The following is a 25,703-nucleotide window of genomic DNA, read 5'->3' as shown; positions in this document are numbered from 1 at the left end:
AGAAGTTCAACGTACAGTTCTTTTCTTACTAAGGGTCCTGCACAATGGTGCTCCCAGGTCAGCTATTTCCTTATATACTGTTTTGATGGAAATGGAAGTTAAAGAAAAAAAAAAATCACCACTATGGGAAGATACTCTGTTTTGGAATTCCTATCTGTCTTCTAAATATTTCAACTCTAAGTGGACACCTCCTCGCCTCACATTCCACTAGGTATGGTCATGTAACTCACAAATGGCCAATGGCATGTAAGTTTTAAATGTCACACGGTAGTGGTATACACCTAACCCACTTCCACTCTCTATACAGAGCAGTGAACTCACTCTTCCAATTTTGTGCTGGATATTGTTATTAGGATTTTATCCACCTAAACAAAACATTAATACCCAAAATAAATTCATCTTTTTCCAGGCAGACCAACTTCTTTTCCTGATTTCTATATTTCTGCTGATGGTATCAAAACCATGTTCAAATTCAAATCCCTGTAGTCCAATTTTCTTATTGTTTTCCTCTTCCCTCTTCTAAAACACAATACAATCAGTTGTCAATGCTGCACCCTCAAGTCCTCTTACAATTTTATCTTTCTTAAAATTTCAACAGCTGTCAGTCTAATTCAGGTCTTTCTTTGGGCATGTAGCTATAAATGCATGCTAACTGGTGGGCCTTCTCCTGGACTCACTCTTGCATTCAGCACATTAATTCAATGACATTTTACTAAGTACCTTGTAAGCAACCAGGCATTGTGTTGGGTACCCATAATACATACCACTGACATGTCATCTTCATAAGCAATAGTTCTGACAGTATCAATACTCTGCTGAAAACGTCTTAATAACTGTAAGTGCCACTTCATATAACATGATTCATTTCTTATTCTGGTGTCTCCTCACCTTTGCAGATTTTTATCCTCCTATTCCCTATGTTATATATACTCAACTTCTCAGTAGCATAAGACCAACCCCTGATGCATCTCAAGCTCCCTCCATCTCCCTGTGACTTTTTCCCTTTTATTCCTTCTAGAATAACTTATTTAACCTCATCTTCACCTGTAATAATTGAAATGTATATGGATTTTTGATGATTTTATTATACTCAGGTTGCATAGAAAGTAAGTATTTCTTCCTGAAAGATTCCTAACACTGGAATGAGGATTTAATAATAAAACATCTAAAGCCTGACCTTATAGGGATGTGTCTATTTGTGCAATCCTTTTACTATTTAACTACGACAATTCTCGAAGGCCTCATGTTATAGCACAATTCCTTTAAAAACAATTAAGCATTAATAGATCCAGTTCATGAAGAAATAGGGATTCCACTGAAGGCAGAAATGGGGATTCCACATATTGGCACGTTAATAATAAAACATCACCGAAGCAGCTTAAGTAGTTAGGTCTTAGATTTGTGAATTCTTGATGCCATCCATTACTTTAAAACGTTTCACACTGATGTCTCATTTTGAATAGCAATGGACTCTTCTCCAACATCTTAACTTATTTAATTAAGTTGTTTCTAATAATGAAAGTGGAACATCCACATTTGAAGTATGTCTCCCTAACTAGACTGCGAGCTCTATCAAGCGATCACCACTTTTTCTTAGAATCACCAACATCGAAATTCTCCTGGTGTGATTGCTTATTATGTAGTCTCCTGGGTTCCCAACTCTGCCTACTAATTCTGAAATTCTAAGGATGGGGACCATATTTAAAGAGCTTTCGAAGTAATTTTTATGTAGTGGAACTTTGAGAACCACTACCCCAGGGTAGAGATGAACCCATGCTTGCTTATGGGTAAATGTAAACTTTATAGGATATAGTCGTTACTTTATAAATCCTTATGAAAATCTAAGACTCCCCCAAACCAACTACCAGTACATACCTCAAACCTCCAAAAAACACGAAATGTAAAAGGGAACTTCCAACAACTGTTCAAAAAAAGGGTAGTACAGAGGTTATAGATGGTTTAGAGTTGGCCTCTCACACAAGCTACCTGTGTATAAATCTCAACCGGGCAATTTACTAGTTTAGTGGATTTGGACAATTTATCTTTCTATGCCTGGATTTCTCCACCTGAATAATGAGGACCAGAACTATACCAATTACATGGAATTATGGAATAAGTGCATGTAAAGCAGTTGAAACAGCACATAGTCCCAGCTGTTAGCTGATCTCAAAGTTAATACATGACAAAATGAGACTCACTTGCAACCTAAATATAGGTGAACACAGTAACTTTTACTAACTACTGAGAGTAGTTAGTAAAGGACAGTAACTGTTATTAAGTACAATCAGTAGTTACTAAATAACAGTAACAAACTCCCCCAAATGGAAATGCTTTCAAATTAATTTCTGTCTCAAGAAAATAAAGCTTTCAGAATCAGACCAGGTAGCTTGGTACTCACTCACATTTTCAACACAAGCTGGTTTTCAAGGAGGCATTTGGACAGAACAAATTTGTTCAGTGTCTACAGTGGAAATAAGGGATTCCTTCAGCCCAATCCAAATAGTAATCCCACTAGTTCCCAGAAGATAAACATGAAGAGACAATCAAACCTTTAGCTCAGACTCAACCCCACCCCCTCCACCTTGCCTCTCTGCATTTCTCACCTCTAGGGACTCAGGACAGGCAGTCAGCAGACCCCTCTGCCCTTTGTAGGAGGTACCGCTGTAATCCTATTAGGAGAAATTGTTGTACTGAAAGCAGTAGCTGACTCTAACTCATACGCAGCATTTTTCCATAGGCAGGTCTCATAAGCAGGTTTAACACCTTTGGTCACAGGAAACTGAGGAGTGCACTTAGCAATACAGGAGAAAAGTTACCAGAAGAAACTCTGAAAAATGATGAGAAATCAGAGCGCTATCTCCTGTAGTCCTAAGTGCCAGCAATTGGAATATATAGCGCAGAGGCGACCCAGGTGGTCATGTGAAGAGATATGAAGAGGGAACCACAATGTGATCAAGGGAGCTTGTAAAACCAGAGATTCTAAACTTTGAATGTTTTGTTTATTTTCATGACAATAGTGAGTTGCTATTTTCAATCAATTCAGATTATCTCCATTTCACTCCACCAGCATCATAAGCTAAAAATATCACTCTGGTTATATTCATGAGACAAAGGAAATGAAGCACAGGGCATTAAAAAATCTCAACCTTTGTAAATACAGAAGTTAAGCTCGCAATGTTTTCCTCATGGCCAAAATATATCGCAAGTATAATGAAAAAGTCTTTTAGATAGAACGCTTACTGAATTACCTACTAAGAGTTTAATAGACATTAAAAATTGTGTTAAAGCGATTCCCTGTAGCCCTTTATATTTTATATTTTACAAATAATAGTAATAAGGTATAAAATTTTCAAATTCTGGTGGTGTGATTATGAAAACAAATTTATAAGAAATGTGCAAGAAGCTAAAACAAACATTTCGTTTTTAACATTTCAGGAACAAAATGTAAATGAGATAAGAGAAGATGAATATTTTAGTGTTGGTACTCAGAGTTTAATTAGCAGACCTCCTGGCAAACACTTTACAAATATTACCCTAGCCAGTCTAACGTTGCTTATAAAAGTGTTTTGCAGTGATTACGGAGAAAAGTATGGGCCATTCAGATTAGGAGAAAGTTTGATTTTTCTGCTGCCCAGACGGGTGAGGCAGGCCTTACATTGTGGGGAGATGCATCTCGTGTGGCACCAATAAGATCGTGCTTGGATGGCACAATCCAAATGCAAGCATCTAACAGCTGAGCATAGAGAGTGAACTGAGTTGTTTGGGAATTCTCAGTACCACTCAGCACAGTATGAGTACCATGTAAAAATAAGCACGTCTCTCTCCCATCTATTTTATTCAATATTCTCTATTCTATTAATCAATAATCTATATCTATCCAACATAGTTTTTTTTTTCTTATTCAAGATATGGAAATAGACTTAAATCAGGTGTAATTCCCATGCTCAAGTTGCTTATAGTATTGGAGGAGAGAGAAAGGTACAAAATGACTATAAATCTATTTTAGCTGTTAAGTTTGAAATATATAGTAGTTGGCAGAGTGGGAAAAAGAAACACTGTAGTCACTTCTATCTTTGGAGATAAAAAGCAGGAATTCTAGGAACCACTTTTAGAGAAGGAAATAAAGGAGTAGAATCTGAAGAAGATTGGTAGATTGTCAGTAGATGAACCATGAAGTGTATATTCTAAGCACAGCAGCAGAAAACAGCCAGATGAATTTGAGGAACAGCAACTAATCCAATGAGGCCTTGGGTACTGGAAGTCAGAGAAGAAGCAGCTTGAAGGAAAGAAAAGAGATTCCAGATGCTGCTTCATTTAAATTAGGGCACAAATGCTATATGGTTAATCATATATTCCATAGCTCATAGAACATGAAGTTAAGATCCAAAACACATCCTTTAAAATTAATAAGCAAGCAACATGTACCAAATCAGTATAAATGTGGTAAATGACCAAATAATTAAAGACTAAATATATTATTTCCAGTATAGAGGTGTCAAGTCATTTTTACTTAATGCTAAGTGATTTTTTGTTTTTTAAAATAAAAAGTAATGTGTTTTTTAAAAGACACTCACTTATGTATGAAAGTTCACTTATGAGAAGGCAAATTGAAGGAAAATAATAATTTTATATCCAGGAAGAGTGCTTAAAAAAATTAGAAGAAGCAATATATTAATGTCTAGATGCAATTAGCTTTAGAGAGGTATTTAGCACAGATGAGAGTATATCCAGGAATGTAGCTTTTTTCAGGAAAAAATGGGCTAAAATATTTTCTACTTGAATGAATAAGTAGTAAAGATGGATTAGATTCTATGCATATGCATATAGAATACATATAGATATGTAATTCAGATTCTATAACTGGAAACAACCTGAAAATGAAAAAAGAAACCTACATCTTAAATTTGGTGTTTCTAAAAATGGTTTTTGTGTCTCAAGGAGCTCCAGGTATCTATAAGTACCAAAAAAGTTTTAACACATATTGTATACAGGCTTTTCAATGAAATGCACGGTGTGATAAAAAAATACAGTGAATGTTTAAATTAAAAATATATATATATAGTAAAAGTCACATTGCCTCTTAATTCCCCTTAAAATACTCCCCCTCGCTTTGAACACACTTATCCCATCGTTCTTGCCACTTTCTGAAGCAGTTCTGGAAGGCCTCTTTCATGAGTGTCTTTAGTTGCATGCTATCGTGGCTGCCTCAATGTCCTGAATCGATTCAAAATGTTTACCTTTCATAGTCATTTTGATTTTGGGTAAGAGTCAGAAGTCGCACAGTGCCAGATCCAGTGAATAAGGTTGATAAGGACACACTGTAATGGTTTTATTTGACAGAAATTGCTGTACCAGAAGCGATGTGTGACGTGGAGCCTTTCCGTTGTGATCACAAAATATGGTGAATGGTGCTGCCGAGTGCCATCCAATGGAAAGGCAGGGATCTTCAATACAGGAAGCAGTGCACTGAACCTTAATAACAGTGTGACAAGTTTCAACTTGTTCAGTGCAGTTAGTCGGGGATGTGAGCTATGGTTGAAAGAAAGTGCGTTTTCAACTGTGGCCTAAATCATCCTCCATCATGATAACTCTCTGTGTCACACATAGTTTCTGATACAGCGATTTCTGTCAAATGAAAACATAACAATGTGTCCTCATCCACCTTATTCACTGGATCTGGCACTGTGAAACTTCTGGCTCTTCCTCAAAGTTAAAATGGTTCAGGACATGGAGGCAGCCACGACAGCACAACTAAAGACACTCGTGAAAGAGGACTTCCAGAACTGTTGGCAAGGATGAAAGTGTGTTTGACCTGAGGGGGGGGGGGCGTATTTTAAGGGGAATATTGGCAATGTGTCTTTTACTGTAATGCTTTTTTTTAATTTAAACATTTATCATATTGTTTGATCACACCTCATAGGTGATTACGCTATTTTTTGCACCATTTTCAATTCCACTGCTCACAAAGTTTTAAAAATGAAACCTCACCATAACTGGAATTTGTACTCTAGAAATGTGAATATGCAACATAATTTGCACTCACATCATTATTTTCTGGGTCCATGTTTTCTATACTTTTATTTTGTTTAAAATGCAAAAGCCTGATGGTCTTGCTTGGGATATTTTAAGTTTTTTAACAATGAAGAACCTAATAGTCACTTAGGAACATTAACTATTGAAAATACTCAAAAATTATGATGAATGAATAATGCGTACTTATATATTGCTGCTAAAACTGGGATGCACTTCTGACTAAGATATATAATGTGGTTCTGCCCCACTGTAGTTTAGAGACTTTGTGGATCACTTATTCCCCACTATCCTTCCTCAGTTTTCTTCACTGTTCTTTCCTCTCCTTCTACCCACGCAGTTATTACTACCTACAGTTTCAACAACAAAGTGCCAAGATCATCAATCAAAAGTTTTTTTAAAATTTTATTTGTCTATTTTTTAAAATGTAACTCAAACAATAATACAAACTCAGGCTTTATGAGCTAATGAGACATGTTATTACAGTGGAGTCTACCTTGACTCTAAATATGTAGTAAACAGATAAAACAGATTAACTACATTTGTAATTGCTTCCTATTCCAATGGGATAAGACCAAACCTAAGGCACACTAAACACAAACATTAAATTTGAACACATTCCTCCAGCAACTTATATACAAATCATGATTTTCTTATTGATTTTCTATATACAAATGATGATGTTCCCCAGATTCTCACCTAGAATCTCTGATCATGCTATTCTCTTGGCTTCTAATCCCCACTGAAAGCCATCTTTCAAGGACTACCTCAAAAGATATTTTCCCCATGAAGCTTTCTCATGATAATTAATTACTTCTCCCTCTGACCCTATTATATACTGGATTTTCCTTCTCTTTAGCACACATCAACGACTTATTAGATGTTATCAATATGCTTCCCCTATCCCAATAGATATATGATCTTTTCACAGAAAACTGGTTTGATCACATTTTCTGTCCTACTATGTAGTTTATTGTCTCACTTCAACTAAGTGCTCAAAAAGCACTGAATGAAATATAAGGTGCAGGCAATTACTACTATCCATCCCATCTTTGGGAAGTCACCTAATATTACGGTATATCGTTGTTTTTCTCCTGTTTTAAAAAATAGCTGACTGATAATAATAAATAAGACTGTATATATTGAAACACCCTTAGCTATTAAAAGAAATTGCTGAAGACCCCTGAGACATTACCATAATCCATTCTATATTTTATATTTGCACATGAGGAACCACTTCTGAGACAGAGAAGAAAAAAATGAAATTTTAATCATATTGAATTGTCAAAAGTTGCTGCTAAATGTTCACACAGTACTAATGAACATAACATGTGCAAAATGTTTTTCTTTGATACACGTCTTAAAACAGTGATAACCCAGGAATTAACAATTTTTTTAACCCTCTTAACACACTTTCCTGTGGAATGTGTATGTTTCCCAAGTTTCAGAGTTTATAGCCAATGTAGACTCTTAACTAAATTATCCTTTCCTCGGTGACCATGAAGAAAAGTCCTATTTGGGCTCTCACTGCCTTCTCTCTGAAAGGACTTCAGTCATTCTTTGGCAATAACCTTGTCCCATCCCACTGTTACCTGAATCCATGGCCATCTGTCATTTTCTGCAGCTGTCCAGGCATTTATAAGCCCCTTCTTATTAAGACGTGCATAGTAGGGATACCATTTCTGGAGTCCAAAAAGAGCTCGGTGGGTAGATGAAGCTGTGATTTGCTGATTTGATATGATTCCACCTTCAATTCCCAATGGCCCTGAGCATTCTGTAAACAAATCAGAAAAAAAAAAAAACACACGTGAATGTATTAGAAATATCCCATATTTGAAATGTAGCTGTTGGATTTAATGAGGGATATTTTTAAATGATTTTAATTTGTGCCATCATTCCACATAAGCCCCACGTACTGTACAGATGTTATTGACCACTATGTGAAAGAAAGAATTCTTGTTCCTCATGACACTCTCTTCTTTCTTTCTTTGAGTATGGCACCCGAACACACTTCCCTTCTGCATTACAATTCTGCATTATGTACAGTTATCCTTTGCTGCTGATCACAACAAAAGTAGAATGCCCTGAAAAGACCTATATCATATTGTCTATTCTTAGAGATTAGCATGACTAAAAAAACGTAAATCCTCAATAAATATCTGTTGATATATTATTTCTTTTCTAGCCTTCCTCTAAGTTTGTATCAACATCATTTTCATACTCACTTAGCATTTCTTACTACTATACATTTTTTATCTTAAGTTTTTCATAACTACTGTCAGTTATGCTTCCATAAGAAGAGCAATGTGTAAATCTGTCAACATTTAAAAATATTATTGCTTGAGATATATTCTAAATAACAGAAAATATGTAGACAAATTACAAAGTAAATTTATTTTTTATAAAGAAAGCAGGTAAACTCTCTGACATTATACAAAACAGTATGTATACCACTCCATAAATCAAGATATTAAAATGTTTATATTTTTAATATTTTAAATTCAAAATTCACAACTCTACATATTGAGATTCTGCACTCACATTTTAACTTTGTTTGTTGCAACTTGAAAATTTAAGAGACATTTTCTAATAAAATTTTAAAATACTAAGATTAAAAGCATGAAATACTTTTAAAAAGTTACAAAGATGTTTCCCATTAGTAACCAATTTTTCATTAAGCATTAACATGTTTCTTATTTCTATTTAATGCTCAGATAATAAGTAGCTCTAAGCACATTACTAACATTTCTCCAATTGCTTTAAAACCTTTTAAAACTTTTTATAAAAAGAATGAAAATATTTGATAAGTAATCATCTAAATCAGTAAACTGACATTAATAAAGTAAAAATTGCCTACGTGACTGATGATTAATAAATCATTCACTTGATAAGTTAAATTTAGATACTAAGATCTTTTCTAAAACATGTACTTAGAGCTGTTTAGCACTTTATGAAGGTGTCCTATATCATTTTGAAGTCATTAAATTAAGAAACCATTCATTTTTAGAATTGCAGTGTTACGAGTAACAGATAATAATCTGATTTTCACATTCCATAAAAATTAACATTGACAACTCAAATGCTGAATATTTGGATTCTTGCTTTGCTTTTCATTTTTAAGAAGATCTGTCCAGACTTCATAAAAACACTAAGACACTTTCATGATGACACTTTGATTTTAAACAATTTCAGGAGCCTGACTTTTTAAGAATATTGCCATTCAAGGACTCTCAAGGATCCTTGTCCTTGATTTTTGCAATGTTTGGATGGGAAAATGGACAGGTCGGGGAGGTCATTTATTGGAGGCCAGTTAATGGAATGGCAGAGCTAGAGAGCCAGCTTGGATTAATTAAACTGTATAACATCTGTAGAAAGAACTCTACAACATTTAGTAGTGTACTTCTAAAGACCTTATGCTGAATTGGACATCTTCATAGAATTTGCAATCTTTCTAAAAGGGTGATTAGACCTCAAACCTCATTCTTTAGTACATCTACTTCAACCAACTTCCCCTTATGAGCTAACATATAAGCAAACACATTGGCCATGAAATGTTGCATATCATCTAAGCCAAATACCAATCAGCAATTAAAAAAATATATATGTATGTATATATATTTGCATGTATTTTTTTTTACTCTGCCATGAGGCTCCCAATCTTTGTCATGTCCTCACTAGTCACTATTTCAAAAAAAATATAATTCAATAATATACATTGACATGCTGTATTTATATAGAGCTTCACAGTCGCACAAAGCATTTTCACATAAGCTATCTCACTGCTGTCATGTTCAATTTATGATTCCTGTATTTCTTTACTAGGTCCTCAATTCCATTTTTAAAAAATAAACATTTACAGCATTCACGTGCATACTGTGTACTGCAAACCAATAAAGCCCACCAGAGGAAACATGACTTTGTGGGGATTGTTGAATGAAGCGTGAGTCAGTGAGACATCTTCAGCTTATTTCCTTACTGGTTAGTGGTCCTCAATTTTTCTTATTTTAAAAACTGGGTGTTGTGTGGGGTGGCCTGCAGGGTCTCTGCTCCCGCTCTGCACATAAGAACACAGGGTATGGTGAGGCCAAAAAGGAACACCCACGGAGCCGTAGGTAGGGAAGTCATACCGCTATGGTCTTACTGGAGGCTGGGTTTACACGATGTGCGACCTGCTGTCTGCTTTGCTGCCAACCGATCGACTCTCCTCCACTCTCCTCAGCTGCTCTCCATAGCCACGGCAGTTATATCAGTGGCCAATGGCTCAACGGTTACAGCTGACGGCCAACCAGCCACAGCTGGCTACCTGAGCCAGCACCTCTCCACATGAGGCAGAGAGCCTGTAAACTGCTCTCTGGGGCTCTGTCCCCACACTGGGGTTATGATGATACTTAATTCACCAGCTGTGAGGCAATACAAGGTAAAAAGTGCTCTGCCTTTGTAACTATACATTGTTCAAAAACAATGATCTTGATTCTGTAAGGTCACTAGCATGTTTCTCTTCAGTTTTTTTAAATTGTTATTAGCTTCAGGTGTACAAAACAATGTAATAGTGAGACATTTGTAACCCTCACAAAGTGATAACCCTCCTCCCCCAAACTACTACCCCTCCGACATCGCATATAGAGTCAGTGGAACTGTAACAGCTATATATGATGTCTCTTCAGAGTTGAAGCGATGCTGGCCTTTAGCTCCTTAGAGCAGGCGCTGGGTCTTTACTCTGTTTCATCCTGAGATGCTCACGGTGGCTTCTACACAGGAAGAGCACAATAAATATGTGCTGAATATTGGTATTGGGGTCTTTTTTTCCAAACAGTAAACTCATAAGCAAATTCAAGTCTCATACTTTATTTCACACTAGAAAGTTGTCACGACAGCAGCTTTTCTTCACTAATCATTTGGACCACAATCAAATGGATGTCATCATAATAAAAGGTTCAAAATCCAATTTCCTTTTGCCTGTACTATCCACTTCCCCAATGTCCTATTAAATTCAACAGTTATAAAAACTAATGAAGGAATTGCAATTCAGAATGCAAATGATTATACACCTAAGATTAAGTGACCTTAAGCAGAGAACAATAAGATGGTAAAAGAAAGATAATATGGAGCTATACAATGCTATTATTATCAATAAATGAGGGAAGGATATGAAATAATACTTGATGGAAAACAATATTAGATGAGCATTCTGAAGTTTGAAAATACCCACACGTATTTCCTCACACAGTCAAAATAAAATTTTAAGGAAAAAAGGTTATCATGCCTATTTCATAATTGAGGAAACTTGTGAGGAGGGAAATCAAATTCAGAAAAGTGAGTCTGGAATTTAAGCCAAACACTCTGCTGTACAAACAGGTAATAATATTAACTGATAAGTTGAAGAATTCAGTAATTCTTCAAAGGTTGACACTGGTTGTTTTTCCTCTGCTGTGATTTTATATGAGAGATGCATAATTACATATAATAGAAAAGGGGATAGGAGAATTAACATGAAGGAAATGCAGAATACCACTAGTGACATTCAGGATATGACAATTTTCACAAATTGAGATATATTAAAAAAGCAGGTGACAGCCTATGGCAATGAATCACAGAAGTCAACATTGAGGTATTATGGTATCCCTTTAAAGGTATTTACAAAATTAACCTGCGATCATTATTGGCTTATATACTGCTTATCTAATATGGCTAGGCTAATTCCGTCCTGAGTAATTTAATGACCTCTTACTATGTACCCATCCGGTCATCAATCCATTCATCCACTCATCCTCATTTAACTCAGTTTTGGAAAAATGCATATTTATTGAAGATTGACTATCTGCCAGATACTTTTCTAGGCAGTGGAGATGCAGGGATGAACAAGGTAGAATAAGTCTCAGCTCTCAGAATGCATATTCTAGTAGGGAGACAAAATATAGATAAACAAATAAATAAGAAAATGCCATAAAAAGGTAAGTAAAGAATGAAACATGGGCGAACCGAGTGAGGGTGTGTCTGGTGAACAGAGGTGACCTTTCTTTGAGGTGACATTAAATCTGATCTCTGAGTGAAAGGCAGGAGTTGGCTACACTGCTAGTTTTACTGTACTGGCTTTCTCATGGAGCTTTCACTACAGTAAGAGGAACACCCAGAGAAACAAAAACATTGTAACATAGTATGTGATGGTGGGTGCACAGGATTCACTGGGAGACTAGAAGAGAATTATAACCCAGTCTGGGGTTCACAGAAGGATTTCCTGGAAAAGAGTGGAAGCTAGGAAAAGAGGACAGACACAGAGACAGGAAATGGCCTGGTATAATTAGGGCAGTAGACGCAGGTCTGTATTATTAGACCAGGATGGGTTGATGGAGGGACGGTTAAAGATGAGGAGAATAACTAGAGAGATGTAGATTATTTTGCTGAAGAGCTTACTGAGAGAACACAATTTAATTAGTGGAGGGAGTTTTTGAAGGATTCTAACTGTGGTTACATTTCCATTTGATATAGATGATTTCTGCTGTACTGTGGGAGGTAGCTTTAAGAAGGGACAAACTACACCAAATATCACAATTGTCCAGCTGAAAAATGATGCAGGTCTGAAAGAGGAATGGAAAAGAAGAGTTCAAGGCCTATTTAGAAGGCAAAATGGTTTTGCAGAACTGGTAATAATTAGACGCAGGGTGGAGGAGAGAAATGAAGTGTCTTCAAAGGCGACAGACAGCACAGATAGAGCTCCCTTTAATTGGCATGGGCCATGTCTTACAAATCACTCCACTGAGTCTAATTGCTCCCTTAAAATTTTATCAAAAATTATCCTTGTTCTAGAATGAATTTTGGGGACCTGTTGTTGTCCCACCTGCTAATGCAGAAACTGGCAGACGATAGTCACATCAACCAGGCTTCAGGGACAGGATTGAAAAATGAAAACCTGCTTCTACACTCAAGCCATACCCAGAACATCTCTGCCCCTCCACTCATCCATGTATATTATGTGTGTCCAGCTGCCATACCACGAAACCACAACCCCTTTGGCTGGGATTACATCCCTCATCGAATCCGGAAGCAAGCCTCAATCTTAGCAGACACTTAATAAATACTTGTAGAGAAAATTAACTTTGAAGCAAATATGAAAAGTAAATAAACAATCAAAATTACAGCTAACATTGTAATATTCTATTTGTGGAACTCATTTCTAAATGAAAAAAATCATTTTACCTACTCCTTCAAGAGTACACTGATACAAAGGCCTTTAGAAATTGTTCAGATGCTGATTGAAGAGGAAGGAGACTTCTTCAGTAGGAAAAAAAGGAAACTGACAGTCACATGATTTACTCCTCTTTCAACTAGTTGCCACTCAGACACCAGGTCTTTCTGGAATTGTCCACAGTTACCCCTAGAGTGGCTCCAGTGGCAAGTTGATCAGTCCCGAATATAGCAGCAGAATATAGCAGTATCATTTCTGATCATTAGATCTGTGTTTGTGTATCTTTGATATTATGCTTGCTTTTGGCAGGTCTAACAATAAACTCATATTAATGAGTCCAATCAACATCGATTACCAGAGGCTTTTAGGCATCATTTACATCGTCAGTTAAAAGAACTGCTTTGTCTGCATTGTCTGAGTGGCCTAGAAATGCCTTCTGACATGAGGCTCCACTCTTCAGACTGAGCAAGAGAATGATCTCACCAGGAAGGTTGAGCGAGAACAGCTGGGCCAGCTGGGGCCAAGCCTCACGTGCCCTCCCCAGAGCATTCTCCGCTGTCACCAAAGGGAAGTCCTTCTTGCTCTGCAAACATTCTCTGGAGTGTGGTAAAGAGCAGCATCTGGGTTTTATTGATCTCACAGCTGACAAGCAAGCAGAGCCTCAAGATGTCTCACATTTTGTTGAGTGTGCTGATGAAGGCTTTCAAATAAGTGAGATGCACGACTGAATCCATAACAGGAAGGTGCTGCTTTCATTTGCTCTACCTCAGTATCCAGAATCGTCAGAATGAAAGGATTTCAAATGAAAGCCATGTAAAAAACAAATTGCCTTTAACCATATCCAGTCCTCTTTTTCCCTGAGCATCTCATCTTCTCACGGGAAGCCTGAGTTCTCCCCGGTGCTTAGCCTAGTATGAAAATTGTGCTGAACACAAGCGCTGGCGAGTGGATTACTGATGGTCTCCAATACTGCAAAAATTAATGCTGATTCAAGCATGAACTGTGCCGCTTGGACCACAGCCTTTCATTTATTCCTCATGTTAGTTCTCTTTTAGAGTCCCCTTGAGACCAGGCTCTACATTGGTGAGGGAGAGAGCAAAGCCACTATTCCTCACAGTGTGGCCCACGGGTCAAAAGGAGCCTTGACGATGTTTTTCTTGTGAATCTTGCTACCTAAGCCCCCACATCCCCACATCCCGGTGTGTGCTGGTTTCTCTTAGGCTATCATTTTTCTAGTGTTGGGGAGTGGTGTCAGAGGAAAGGGGACAAGGGAGGGAGTGAAGACAGAAGTGTAAGAAAGGCCGATCTCAGGTAGAGGGCTTCAATATAGTGGTTTGGCTGTAGGAGATAGGTGATGGCAAAGCTGCTCCCTGGACACAGAGCGAGAATGTGAAGGTGGACACTCACAATGCAGCCTTCCTTCACTCGCTCATTCATAAATTTCCATGGAGCACTCCCTGGGGTGTCAGCCTCCTGTCATGGCACTGGGACTGATCACCATTAAAGGACTTAGAGCGAAAATCCCATTTGGTTATGTGTGTTTCTCTCCATACACAGAGACTGCTGCTTGGCATCAGGGCATAACTTGATATATGGCCACAATATCCTTGCTTAAGGAAGCAGTAATTGCAAAGTCATCAAAATAGTTTTCAAAATTTAGTTCAGCTTATTTGGATCGCCCATAAAATGTGTGTGTACCTCAGAGAAAACACTATTTCTTTGCATCAGATGGTCTGCTTAATCTAGATAAATGTTAATTTTCCTTACAATCTTAAAGTCTGATTCTGTGATATGTGGCCACTAAAGAATTTTCCCCATCCTGTTAGAAACTGTATTCTGTTATTTTTCCATATCGGAAAGCTCCAAGGTGTCTAAGATAAATCATGGAAAACAGTAATTTGTGCATATTTTTTCTTTTAGATAATTACACTTAAAGGTAGAAACCGTGCCCTTTGCATTATGTATGTTTCCAAAGCACTTAACAGCGTGCCTTACAAATCGTCAGTTCTCAATGTTGTGGGATAAGTACATGAAAATAAATCATTGCTTAGCTTGGAATTATTTTTCCTCCTTTGCTGAAACTGAATTAATCCTCGGGATGTAGATACGATCACCCTAAGGATTCAACATATTGGGTGGATGTTAAAATCAGAAACACTTTTTGGTATGCTGGAATGCTTGAAATATGTAAGAATTAGCTCTTGGAGGTAGGGCAAATACGTTTGGGATAAAAACCAGCATTCATAAAATTAAAAATTCAATTATCAGCTATCTAGCTATTTACTTGTTAAATGTGGTCATGCATTTCTTTACATTGTGTTATCTCAAGTCGATTATGATATATTATCAGTTTAAATTAATTGTTTTGAATTCAGGAAAAAAAATAAACCCATGAGTAAGCTAAATTAGAATAGGAAATTGTCCATTGATATTTCCCAAAGTGATTTGTTAGCATATTGATGCAGTGGCGATGTTGGGGTTAAATAGTGGCACCGATGGGTCTACTGTTCAAAAGTCTTAATTTTGTGAATCGATAATTCACAAAAGTTAACAAAATCTAATTAGATTACCATCCTATCATAGTAAACGGCATTGCTATAAAACAAAAGAAAGAGTGCATGTTAATTTTCTTAAGATGCAGTACTTCCAAAGGGAAAAGCATATAGGCTTTTCAAGTGCTGAATGCACTTTTCCATCCTGGCAAGATTTCCGTACTTGTATGAGACTTCCACTTAAACTGCACAATTCATCTTCTACCAACTATGAAGATAACAACATGGTTTGATGAAACATTTGTCTGTAGAGTCAAAAGCCTGCAATTCAAAAATCTGCCTATGTATTCTTGCCTCCAACAAAAGATCAACCTACACGGCTCAAAGGGGTATAATGCAAAGGTAAATGCTAAAGGTAGGGTTCAGGTGCTTCAAGAAATGTGAGTTGAATACCAAATGCAAATATTCAAACACTGCTGTGCAGAAGACACATTTCCACACTTACAAGTTATTTACATCTTTTAAGTTTTGTTGGTGAATGCATATCAGAATAAGTTCCGCAAGACACTACTTCTAATGTTTTATTTTAAGCAATATAATTGGCATGTCAACCACTGATTTTGCTTGAGAGATAAATCATAGTCCCAAATCCAATTATTAGCCATCTAGTCTTTTGTGTTTTTTTCTTTTTGTTATGTACAATGCGGTTATACTTTTGTTCTCACAGAATGCTATCTCAGGTCAAGTCTGAAGACTCAGTGTTCCAGAGGTCACAAGAAATTCAAGAAGTTACAGGAAGTCATTGCAGATGGTAAGGTATGACATATTGAGCCCTATTTAATGCTAGAAAACTTTGGAAAGTCAGTAAAAAAAGGATGAAGAGCAAAATGGATCCTGGAAGTGCATAGTAGATGATTTGTTTATTTGAATTCTACAGACATCTACATTATGCATTTACTCCTAAAATATAAAGAAATAAAGAAATATTTGTCATATAGAAGATAAATAGTTAATGCTCTCAGAGTCAGAGAAATATTGGAGTTGGGAAAGGGAACTCAAAATTCTTTTTTTTTTTAATTAAATTTATTGGGGTGACAATTGTTAGTAAATTTACATAGATTTCAGGTGTACAATTCTGTATTACATCGTCTATAAATCCCATTGTGTGTTCACCACCCAGAGTCAGTTCTCCTTCCATCACCATATATTTGATCCCCTTTACCCTCATCACCCACCCCCCACCCCCTTACCCTCTGGTAACCACTAAATTATTGTCTGTGTCTATGAGTTTTTGTGGAACTCAAAATTCTTGCAAATAATTTTTTATTCGGCCCTCTAGGTCACAACCTCAGCTCCATTGTTTTTTCTCCTTTCAAAGTGATACATATATGTATACATATTTTGCCAACATTTTCAGTATAGAGCTGAGACAGAAGATGAATTCCTAATAATAATGCAATTACTAATCAAACATTCCTAGAGAAGAAAGTATCACAAAGGCTTTGCATATAATATTTGCCATGGTGTTGGTAGTTCTGAGAGAGAAAATTCAACATAGATTTTGAAACAACACAAATGAAAAGCTACTAAAAGGAAGGATGCTGTATAAATTGTACAGAAAGAACATTCTAGAAGAATTTAACAGAGTAACAATTTTATTATAAACCTGTAGAAGCTAAGCCAGCTTTTCATATGTTATCCCTTATTCATAAGAGATTTATACTAGATGTGTTTTATAACACAATGAAGATAGGTCAGCCTATTAAAATAGGAAATTTAACTTTTGCTTGTTTTAAAATTTATTATATGCAATGATAAATTAGACCCTGTATTATGTGGTGTTCCAGTTAAATGTTCATTTTTGTTGGACAATATTGTTATTCAGGAAGTAAAAGAGGAGAACTTCTACTCCCATTTTCCATGTAAAATATTCTTTAGTAAAAATGAAACACATACATAAGCAAAATTATTAATCATAAAGAGTTACTGAAAATGGTTCAAAATGTCATGTCACTTGGCATCTCCTTAATATCACATTCATTATCAGATATTTCTGTCACTAAAGCATTCAAATTGTCATAGAAATCTCTGCCTGGGGGAAATATAAACTATACCTTTTTGTAATGAATGAAAAGTAAATGATTCCCCACAGTATGTTGCCAGACTCACTGGAAATAAAAATTACTAATTAAATAATCTCTTTTTAAAATAGGTCTGTGTCTGGCAGGCATTTTCATTGTGGTACAAAATGGGGATCTCCTATGGAAAAGCCTCATATTAACACTTCGATAAACCAGATTACAACTCTGAAAAGCTCCTTTTATAATCATTTTTCTCCCAATTTAATATCCAAGTAATCCTATCTTTAGGTTAGATGAAAATGAAGTTTTAGCTGGCGGCAATTTTCTTGCAATAATCAAAGGAATCTCATTTCCTAAAGTCTGTAACTGAGAGTAAAGTAACAAATCATTTCCCCCAAAATTGAATAATACCCCGTTCCCATACCTTCAGCATAACCTTTTCTGTTTCATCATGACTTTTTCCCCCAATCAATGTGAGAAGAATGTTAATATTCATTTTTTTCAGATTCCCAAAGAAATAAAGGGGATATACTGGAATAAAAATCATGAAATGTCACTTAGCACCTAGCCGACTCTTTTCCTGAACTGATTTTGAGGTATAAGAAAACCATCCATAAATACTGGTTTCTTATGAAGCATCATGTAAAAAAAATAAGAGACAGTTTCAGAAGAAATTTCTTCTCTGCTCCACAGGCATAGATCCTTCTATTCTTTCACAGACATTCCTGAAGAATAAAAATAAAGTCTGTACATATTTATTGCAGAGAAAAATATGTCAGGCATTTCAGCCTCCAAATAACCCCATAAATAAGTTTCACTCTCAATTTTAATTGAGTCAACTGAGACGCAGTGAGGTTAAGTAATTCCCTCAAAGTCACAGAGCCAGGATTTGGCCTCAGGTGTATTTTTACCAAAACATCATGATAAACACTGTGGTATAGTGTTCTGGGGACATTCCGTTTGCTGCATATGCCTTAAGCAGTGTGAGAAGCGATGAAAAATGACAAGAAAGGCACCATGTTTATAAAGACATAGAGTAGTGACCTCACTGATGTGTTCATCATCACTGTTGTTTCTGTGATGGCTTGTAGACGGTAGGTTCAATATAGACTGTTATTCACTCAACATTTAACACATATTTGTTGAACCTCTGCTTTGTGTGAGGCAGAGGCATAACATCTAATACTTAGTCTTTTAAGATTCAAAGTGATTATGCAGCTGGGAGTAGCTTATTAGAAACTAAAGTTAGCATCATTTTATAACTGGAGATCCATGGTAAAGGACTATGGTGGGCTACCTACCTCTAGGATTTCTACATCTTCAATTTTCCTCTCTTGCTGTTTGTTTTCTCTCTACGATGCAAGAACTGCTTTTATATGTTCACTTATAAAAATGCTAATGAAGGCTTTGGGCATTCTTCTCTGTTTAACAAAATGCTTCAGGACAAAAATGTGGAAGCAACTGTTTTCAATGTTAACATCTTCAAACATGAAATTGGCATCTAGGTATCATATTAGCCTAAGTTAGAAAACAAAAGTAAAAGTGTATGTATAGTTTCCAAAACTTTTACCATTACTTTGTCAAGATGTTGGTGTTCTAACCCAGGATTGTTTTTGTAGTTGTTAATTTTTGTTTCTAACAGGTTTGTATATTAAGTGCACAATAATCCTTAGAACAAATAAGCAAGCACCAATTAAACATTTATGTGCACATAAACTTGGATTTGCTCTTTTCTATCATTTTCACTTTAATGTAGATTCAAGAATCATTATCTGTGCTAACAATTAAAGAGTAAATATGAGGAAAATATGTCAATTGATTATGTTTACTCCACACACCATGCAATCATTTTAAAATTCAGTTTTAACTCCAATTTCTCATAAGCATGACTAATTAATGACATGAATTATTAACTAAAACATGATTTTTGCAATTTTTAACTTTTTTAAACACTCTCTGGTTAAGGTGGAATACTGAAAAAAAAATCATTTCAACTAGTAATTAAAGCACTCTTGTAGAAAATTCATTTGGCTGGCCAGCTCCTGGAATTTCAAAACTACACAGATATACTATTACTGTCTTGGGAGTAGAAAGGCTGTGACTAGGATGTAAAATAATCACTTTTTAAAAATTATATACTGTTAAAAAGATAAACTTTATAAAATTTTTCTGATATTTTATTTTTAAAAATTTAGTTTAAGTTTGAATTAAGTGTATCTAGTGCTTGGTTCATTATGTTTAAATAATTGATAATCTGCTTTCCATTTTTATGCTAATCAAACTGATGAAGGCAAACACCTCGCTTTAAATCTCTCTCTCTGTCTCTCTCAAGAATTCTTACTAAACTCAAAGCAATTTTAGCCACTCAACTGCCTGGATTTGTCAAATGTTCTAGTTACCCACACTGGGATTATAGATGTTACAAAGACAAGGAAAAAAATACGTTGAAGAAAATATCCATTCTTGAAAAACTTTAAATCTGAAATGGTATTTGGTCAACTAGACATAGGGAAGATAGACTAGAAAGAGTTAAAGTAACAATAAATAAATGGAATAAGCATAGCCATTGGAAACAAAAATCTCCTCTGACACAGACAATAGTTTAGTGGTTACCAAACAGTATAGGGGGAGGGGAGATATTAGAAAAGTGTAAAGGGGGTCAAATATATGGCGATAGAAGGAGAACTGACTCTGGATGGTAAACACACAACATAATGTTAGATGATGTATTATAGAATTGTACATTTGAACCCTATGTAATTTTACTAAACATTGTCACCCCAATAAATTTAATTAAAAATGGTCTCTATTTCAAAAGAAAAAGAAATAAAAACCTTAATTTTGTATTTTCCAAGTGTTCTTTTTTAGATACATATTACTTTTATAATCAGAAAAAAAAATGTTTAGGAAAACAAAGGGTCATTCAAAACAAATGATATATCAACAGTTTTTTTTAAATTAAATTTATTGGGGTGACAATGGTTAGTAAAATAACAGGTTTCAAGGGTACAATTCTATAATACATCATCTATATATCGCATTGTGTGTTCACCACCCAGAGTCAGTTCTCCTTCCATCACCATATATTTGACCTCCTATACCCTTTTCTACCACACTCCCTCCCCTCTTACTCTCTGGTAACCACTAAACTGTTGTCTGTGTCTATGAATTTTTGTTTCTTTGTCTTGTTCCTTTGTTGCTTTCAGTTTTATATCCCACATATAAGTGAAGTCATATGTTTCTCATCTTCTGCTCTCTGGTTTATTTCGCTTAGCATGATAATCTCAAAATCCATACATGTTGTAGCAAATGACAGTATTTCATATTTTTTATGGTCAAATAGTATTCCATTGTGTATACATACATCTTCCTCATCCAATCATCTATGGAAGGATACTTTGGTCATTTCCATGTCTTGGCCACCATAAATAATGCTGCAATGAACATCAAAGTATATATATATATATATATATATATATATATATATTTTTTTTTTTTTTACAGATAAATGTTTTCAGATTTTTTGGGTAGACACCCAGAAAAGGCATAGCTGGGTCACATGGTAATTGTATTCTTAATCTTTTGAGGAACCTCCATACTGTTTTCCATAGCAGCTGTACCAATTTAAATTCCCACCAACAGTGTATGAGGGTTCCTTTTTCTCCACAGCCTCTCCAAAACTTGTTATTATTTGTAACGTTGACAATAACCATTCTGGTTGTGAGATGATATCTCTCTCACTGTAGTTTTGATTTGCATTTCCCTAACAACTAGTGAAGTTGAGCATTTTTTCATATATCTGTTGGCCATTTGTATGTCTTCTTGAGAGAATTGTCTGGTCAGGTCATCTGCCCATTTTTTAACTGGATTGTTTGTTTTCTTCTTGTTGAATTGTATGAGTTCCTTATATACGTACACACATTTTGGATATTAGCCTCTTATCAAGTTTTCTAAGCAGACTATTAGACATGCTATATCTGTTATAGAGACATTTACTAGAAACTACTTGATAATTGTGCCTATTTTCTAATTAAGGTGTGTGTGTGTGTGTGTGTGTGTGTGTGTGTGTGTGTGTGTGTGTATGAAATGCTGTAAAATGTTCTTACTGGTTTTGAATTATTGTAAACATATCTCCACATTTGGGTAGGGCAAATGCATTGTCTTCTACAGATGTACCTGACATAAATAATGGCAACGTATTCACACTCACCACGGGAAATATAACGGGACAACCTGAATTTATGCATCGTTTGTTTTAATATTAATCCATATTTTTATTCTATGGATTTAAAAATAATTATGTGGATGGCTTAGCCTAGATATAAATGCCTACTGGATGTACATTTCTTTGAATGGTCATGTTACCTAAAGTTCTGTGTGATTTATTGTTAATAAACTTCAGGGAGACAAAGAACCCATTATCATGAACCATTGTGTACATTATCTTATGTACCATTAACATATCAATGACTTTAAGATGCAGACCAATTTCAGAGATATTGATATGTTTAAATAAAATACATGTATCTTAGAATTGAGAAAATGAGGAAACATATATGATTTATCTTTATTTTTCTCTTAAGAGTGCTTTTCTTCATTTTTTTTCTTCTTAACAATCCCCTGTTCCCATATTCCTGGTATTTATTATCAAATGCACTACAATTAGGCAATCCTGCAATAGGTACAATTAAATCAGAACTACAAAATTCCTTTTCTCAGGTCATATGAGAAACAAAAATTTGAGGCCTTATTATCAGACTGGAAAAATGAAATACTTTTTTTTTTCTGTTATATTGGCTTGCCCATATAATAAAACAAAATTTTATATATTACTTTGTAATATTTTTCAGACAATAACACCAATACCCTCAGAATATATATTTAAAAATTGTTTCACTTTTTATGACTAGACCAAACACCAGAACAATTAATAGTTTTCTGGGACTCTTGTAGTGTTCTGTGTAATGAATAAACTTACCTAAGCTCCCATGATAAAATACACGTGCATACTCAAAAGGTTAAATGTGTATAAAAAGTTGATATTTTGCTATGCTAGGAAGAAGAGTTAAGAGACACTAAATTAATTAATTGTTTTTCCTTCTCATGTATAATTATAAGCTGATTACTTTTTCGTATTATAAGTAACCTTTTCATTCTATAATCCACAGTACTACTTATTATTCATTAAATAAGTCACCTCAAGTAAAATATTGTTATAATTGAGAAAGATTAGGAAAATGAAATTCATCATTCACACAAAGAAGAAAACAGTGAAAACATAGGGAACAGTGAAAATTCTATGAGAGACCACATGACCTAAACAGGATTGAAAAGAGAATGAGAAAAGAAGACAAAAGCCCAAGTAGGACATAAGCCTTCTTTATAGTTGTAGTTCACATATTATTTAGATAATAGCCCTCATAATGAGGTAAATTAAGTAGGTCTATTTTTCCGGTAATTAAAAATGTCAGAAAAAAGTACAACAGAGCAATATTTCAAATGTCTTAATATCAATGACAATAGTTGTCTCAGCATCTAGCATAACGCTACTGCCACAGTCATATTGCAAAAAATCTAGGTTGTTAGATGACCAGTCATTTCCACTTTTTATTCCAGTTTGACATCCAGAAATCTGTGCAAACTTATCCTCCCTTAAAGAAAGAAGACAAAGTAAATGATAGGATTATACCAGTCTGGGAAGTGTATACAGCTTACAATAACCCTAGATACAAGTATATTCTGATATGAGACCTACATTCAAAAATAGACTTAATTATGTGTTTAGTGATGATACCTTGATCTTCATGCTCTGAAACTGATGTGGATACCAACTGAAAATATCACTAAGTTAACAGATTGTTTTTGTTTGTTTGTTTGTTTTCTGGGTTTTGTTTGTTTGTTTTTAGGTAATGAGTAATCAGCATTTACTTTGTATTTGATGCTATGATTCTGGATGATTGACACTATTTTGGTTAACTTAGACACTAGCTGCATTCTTCTAAAGCAACTGTGTATGTGGTATTGGCAACCCAAACAACTAAATGAATTAAAAACCTCTAATAGAAAATAACTGATTTTAAGAAAATCGAAAAGGACCTGGTCCAAGGGAGACTGAATGTGCTCACCTTTAGATAGTAGCCCCTGGCCAGGAGGGATGTTCTTTTGTTTATCTCTTCTCCCTTGTCTTTTACATATAGGTTAGTGTCTATTGGTAACTTAGAATACCTCACCTCACTACAGGGTTACAAACTTTCCATACCTGTACTGTTGGTGAGAAGCAGTAATGGATTCAGTAAAAACTCAACCCTGCTAATAAAACCTCTGTAAACACAATGCGAAAAATGTGGCTTAAGAGTTTCATCTTCTGCTTTTTTAATTTACAGTATTTTTTATACATGGAGCTAGAGAACAATACTCAGTAAAAAGGCCAGGACGGGACATTCAATGAAAATGGCTCATTAATACCCTTATTTCCAAAAACTTCATCCATATTATACAGCAGGAAAAGGAAAAACTCTTTTGAAACCAATAAACCATTAACTCAGGGTTCTGAACCTTTTCTACACCATAGATCCTTATTATCAATCTGGCAAAGCCTAAAGGCCTATCATAACAGCACTTTTTATGGAAGCACAATGTAATTATCAAAGTATTTTAAAATGTGTGATATCGTAATATATGTGCTATCTATTAACATGTTAAATAATAGACATGGTTGCAGGTCCACTATTATTTCATATTTGTGAAAATATAGATTATATTTTCGGGTATGTGTAATGAGTATAATATGGTATGAAGGAACCTGAATTCTATTAATGACAAAATCATTGGTACTGTTAGCACTACTATTTATTGTTGCCTACATTTTTAATTGATGGAAACTATAATTTTCAGGTGGCCATTAGTAAAAATAAACATCTGATTTTTGTTTATTTGTCAAAGGACACAGGCACCTTGAATTCTATCCACCCAACCCTGGAGGGTCCTGTACCCTAGGGAAAAAACTTGGCATTAACTACTTAATTCCTCTTGGAAAGTGTTCATGTTCTGTTAAACTGAAAACTATTAACAATGGTAGAATCCAGGAATAATTCTAATGGAAAATAAAATGGCACTATTTAGTTACTACTGTGGATAAGAGGCAATATTTAGATGCCAAAGAGTCGTTTTATGGATGGTTAAAAATTGTGAGTCTGCTGGAGTATACCAGAGAAAATATAAAGTGAATTTTATGTTGAACAAACCTCCACAAATATTCTTGGATTTCTTGGAGCTAAGAGCTGTAGTTTCAATTTCTTGGTGTTTTGTAGTTAGATAATAGTGCTGAGTATTTATAGGCTTCCTTATATAACTATAGTTCTATCCATTTCTCTTGTCAGAATAGTTTATTTTCTGTCCCTGCTCCTGTTTTCCTTGAATTTTAGTATTGGATTTACTGACTTTGCTCTGGCTCTACTTCTTTTTATAGAACCATATTCCTCAAGTTCAATTTATTTTTAAGTTGATACTTTATGTGTCCATTCCCTTTAGAACTCTAAAAAGAATGTGTATTATTGACCAGATAAAGCTATTAAGGTAACTATTATGAAATTTATTTTTAGGTCCTTGGCCACTTTAATGGCTCTCTGGGGTTTAAGATATGCTCAAAATAGAGTATACCGTAACCTTGGAGGAGGGGTCTGTGGCTATTATTTCTTACTCAGCACCTGCTCAGTCTGGAAGAGTTGCAACCTGGCATTCTCTTCTACACCCACTGCAATTATTTAAGAGCCATTAATGGTCTGAGGCTCCAAATTAAAATGTCTTTCCTTTGGTATCCATTTCCTTGACCAGCTTCTTTTTGAAACATTCTTTTCCTTGCTTTAAGTCTTAATTCTCTTTCGATTTATCTGATTATTCTTTTATTTTATTGTGTGC

At 35.2% G+C, this 25,703-nt stretch overlaps 1 protein-coding gene across 2 annotated transcripts in view; it reads right to left on the bottom strand.

Moving 5' to 3' along the window:
• EDIL3 (EGF like repeats and discoidin domains 3) overlaps window positions 1–25,703 on the bottom strand; it is a 386,556-nt gene that overhangs the window by 113,222 nt on the left and 247,631 nt on the right. For both annotated transcript variants that reach the window (XM_081053539.1, XM_081053538.1), the window contains one exon: window positions 7,623–7,804. In XM_081053539.1, the coding sequence (XP_080909665.1) occupies window positions 7,623–7,804 (182 nt within the window). The remainder of the gene's footprint in view (window positions 1–7,622; window positions 7,805–25,703) is intronic.

Source organism: Rhinolophus hipposideros (assembly GCF_964194185.1).
Source record: "Rhinolophus hipposideros genome assembly, chromosome: 7".
NCBI lineage: Eukaryota > Metazoa > Chordata > Mammalia > Chiroptera > Rhinolophidae > Rhinolophus > Rhinolophus hipposideros.
Note: the sequence above shows the minus strand (reverse complement) of the source record. Positions and strands in the feature narration are given on the sequence as shown.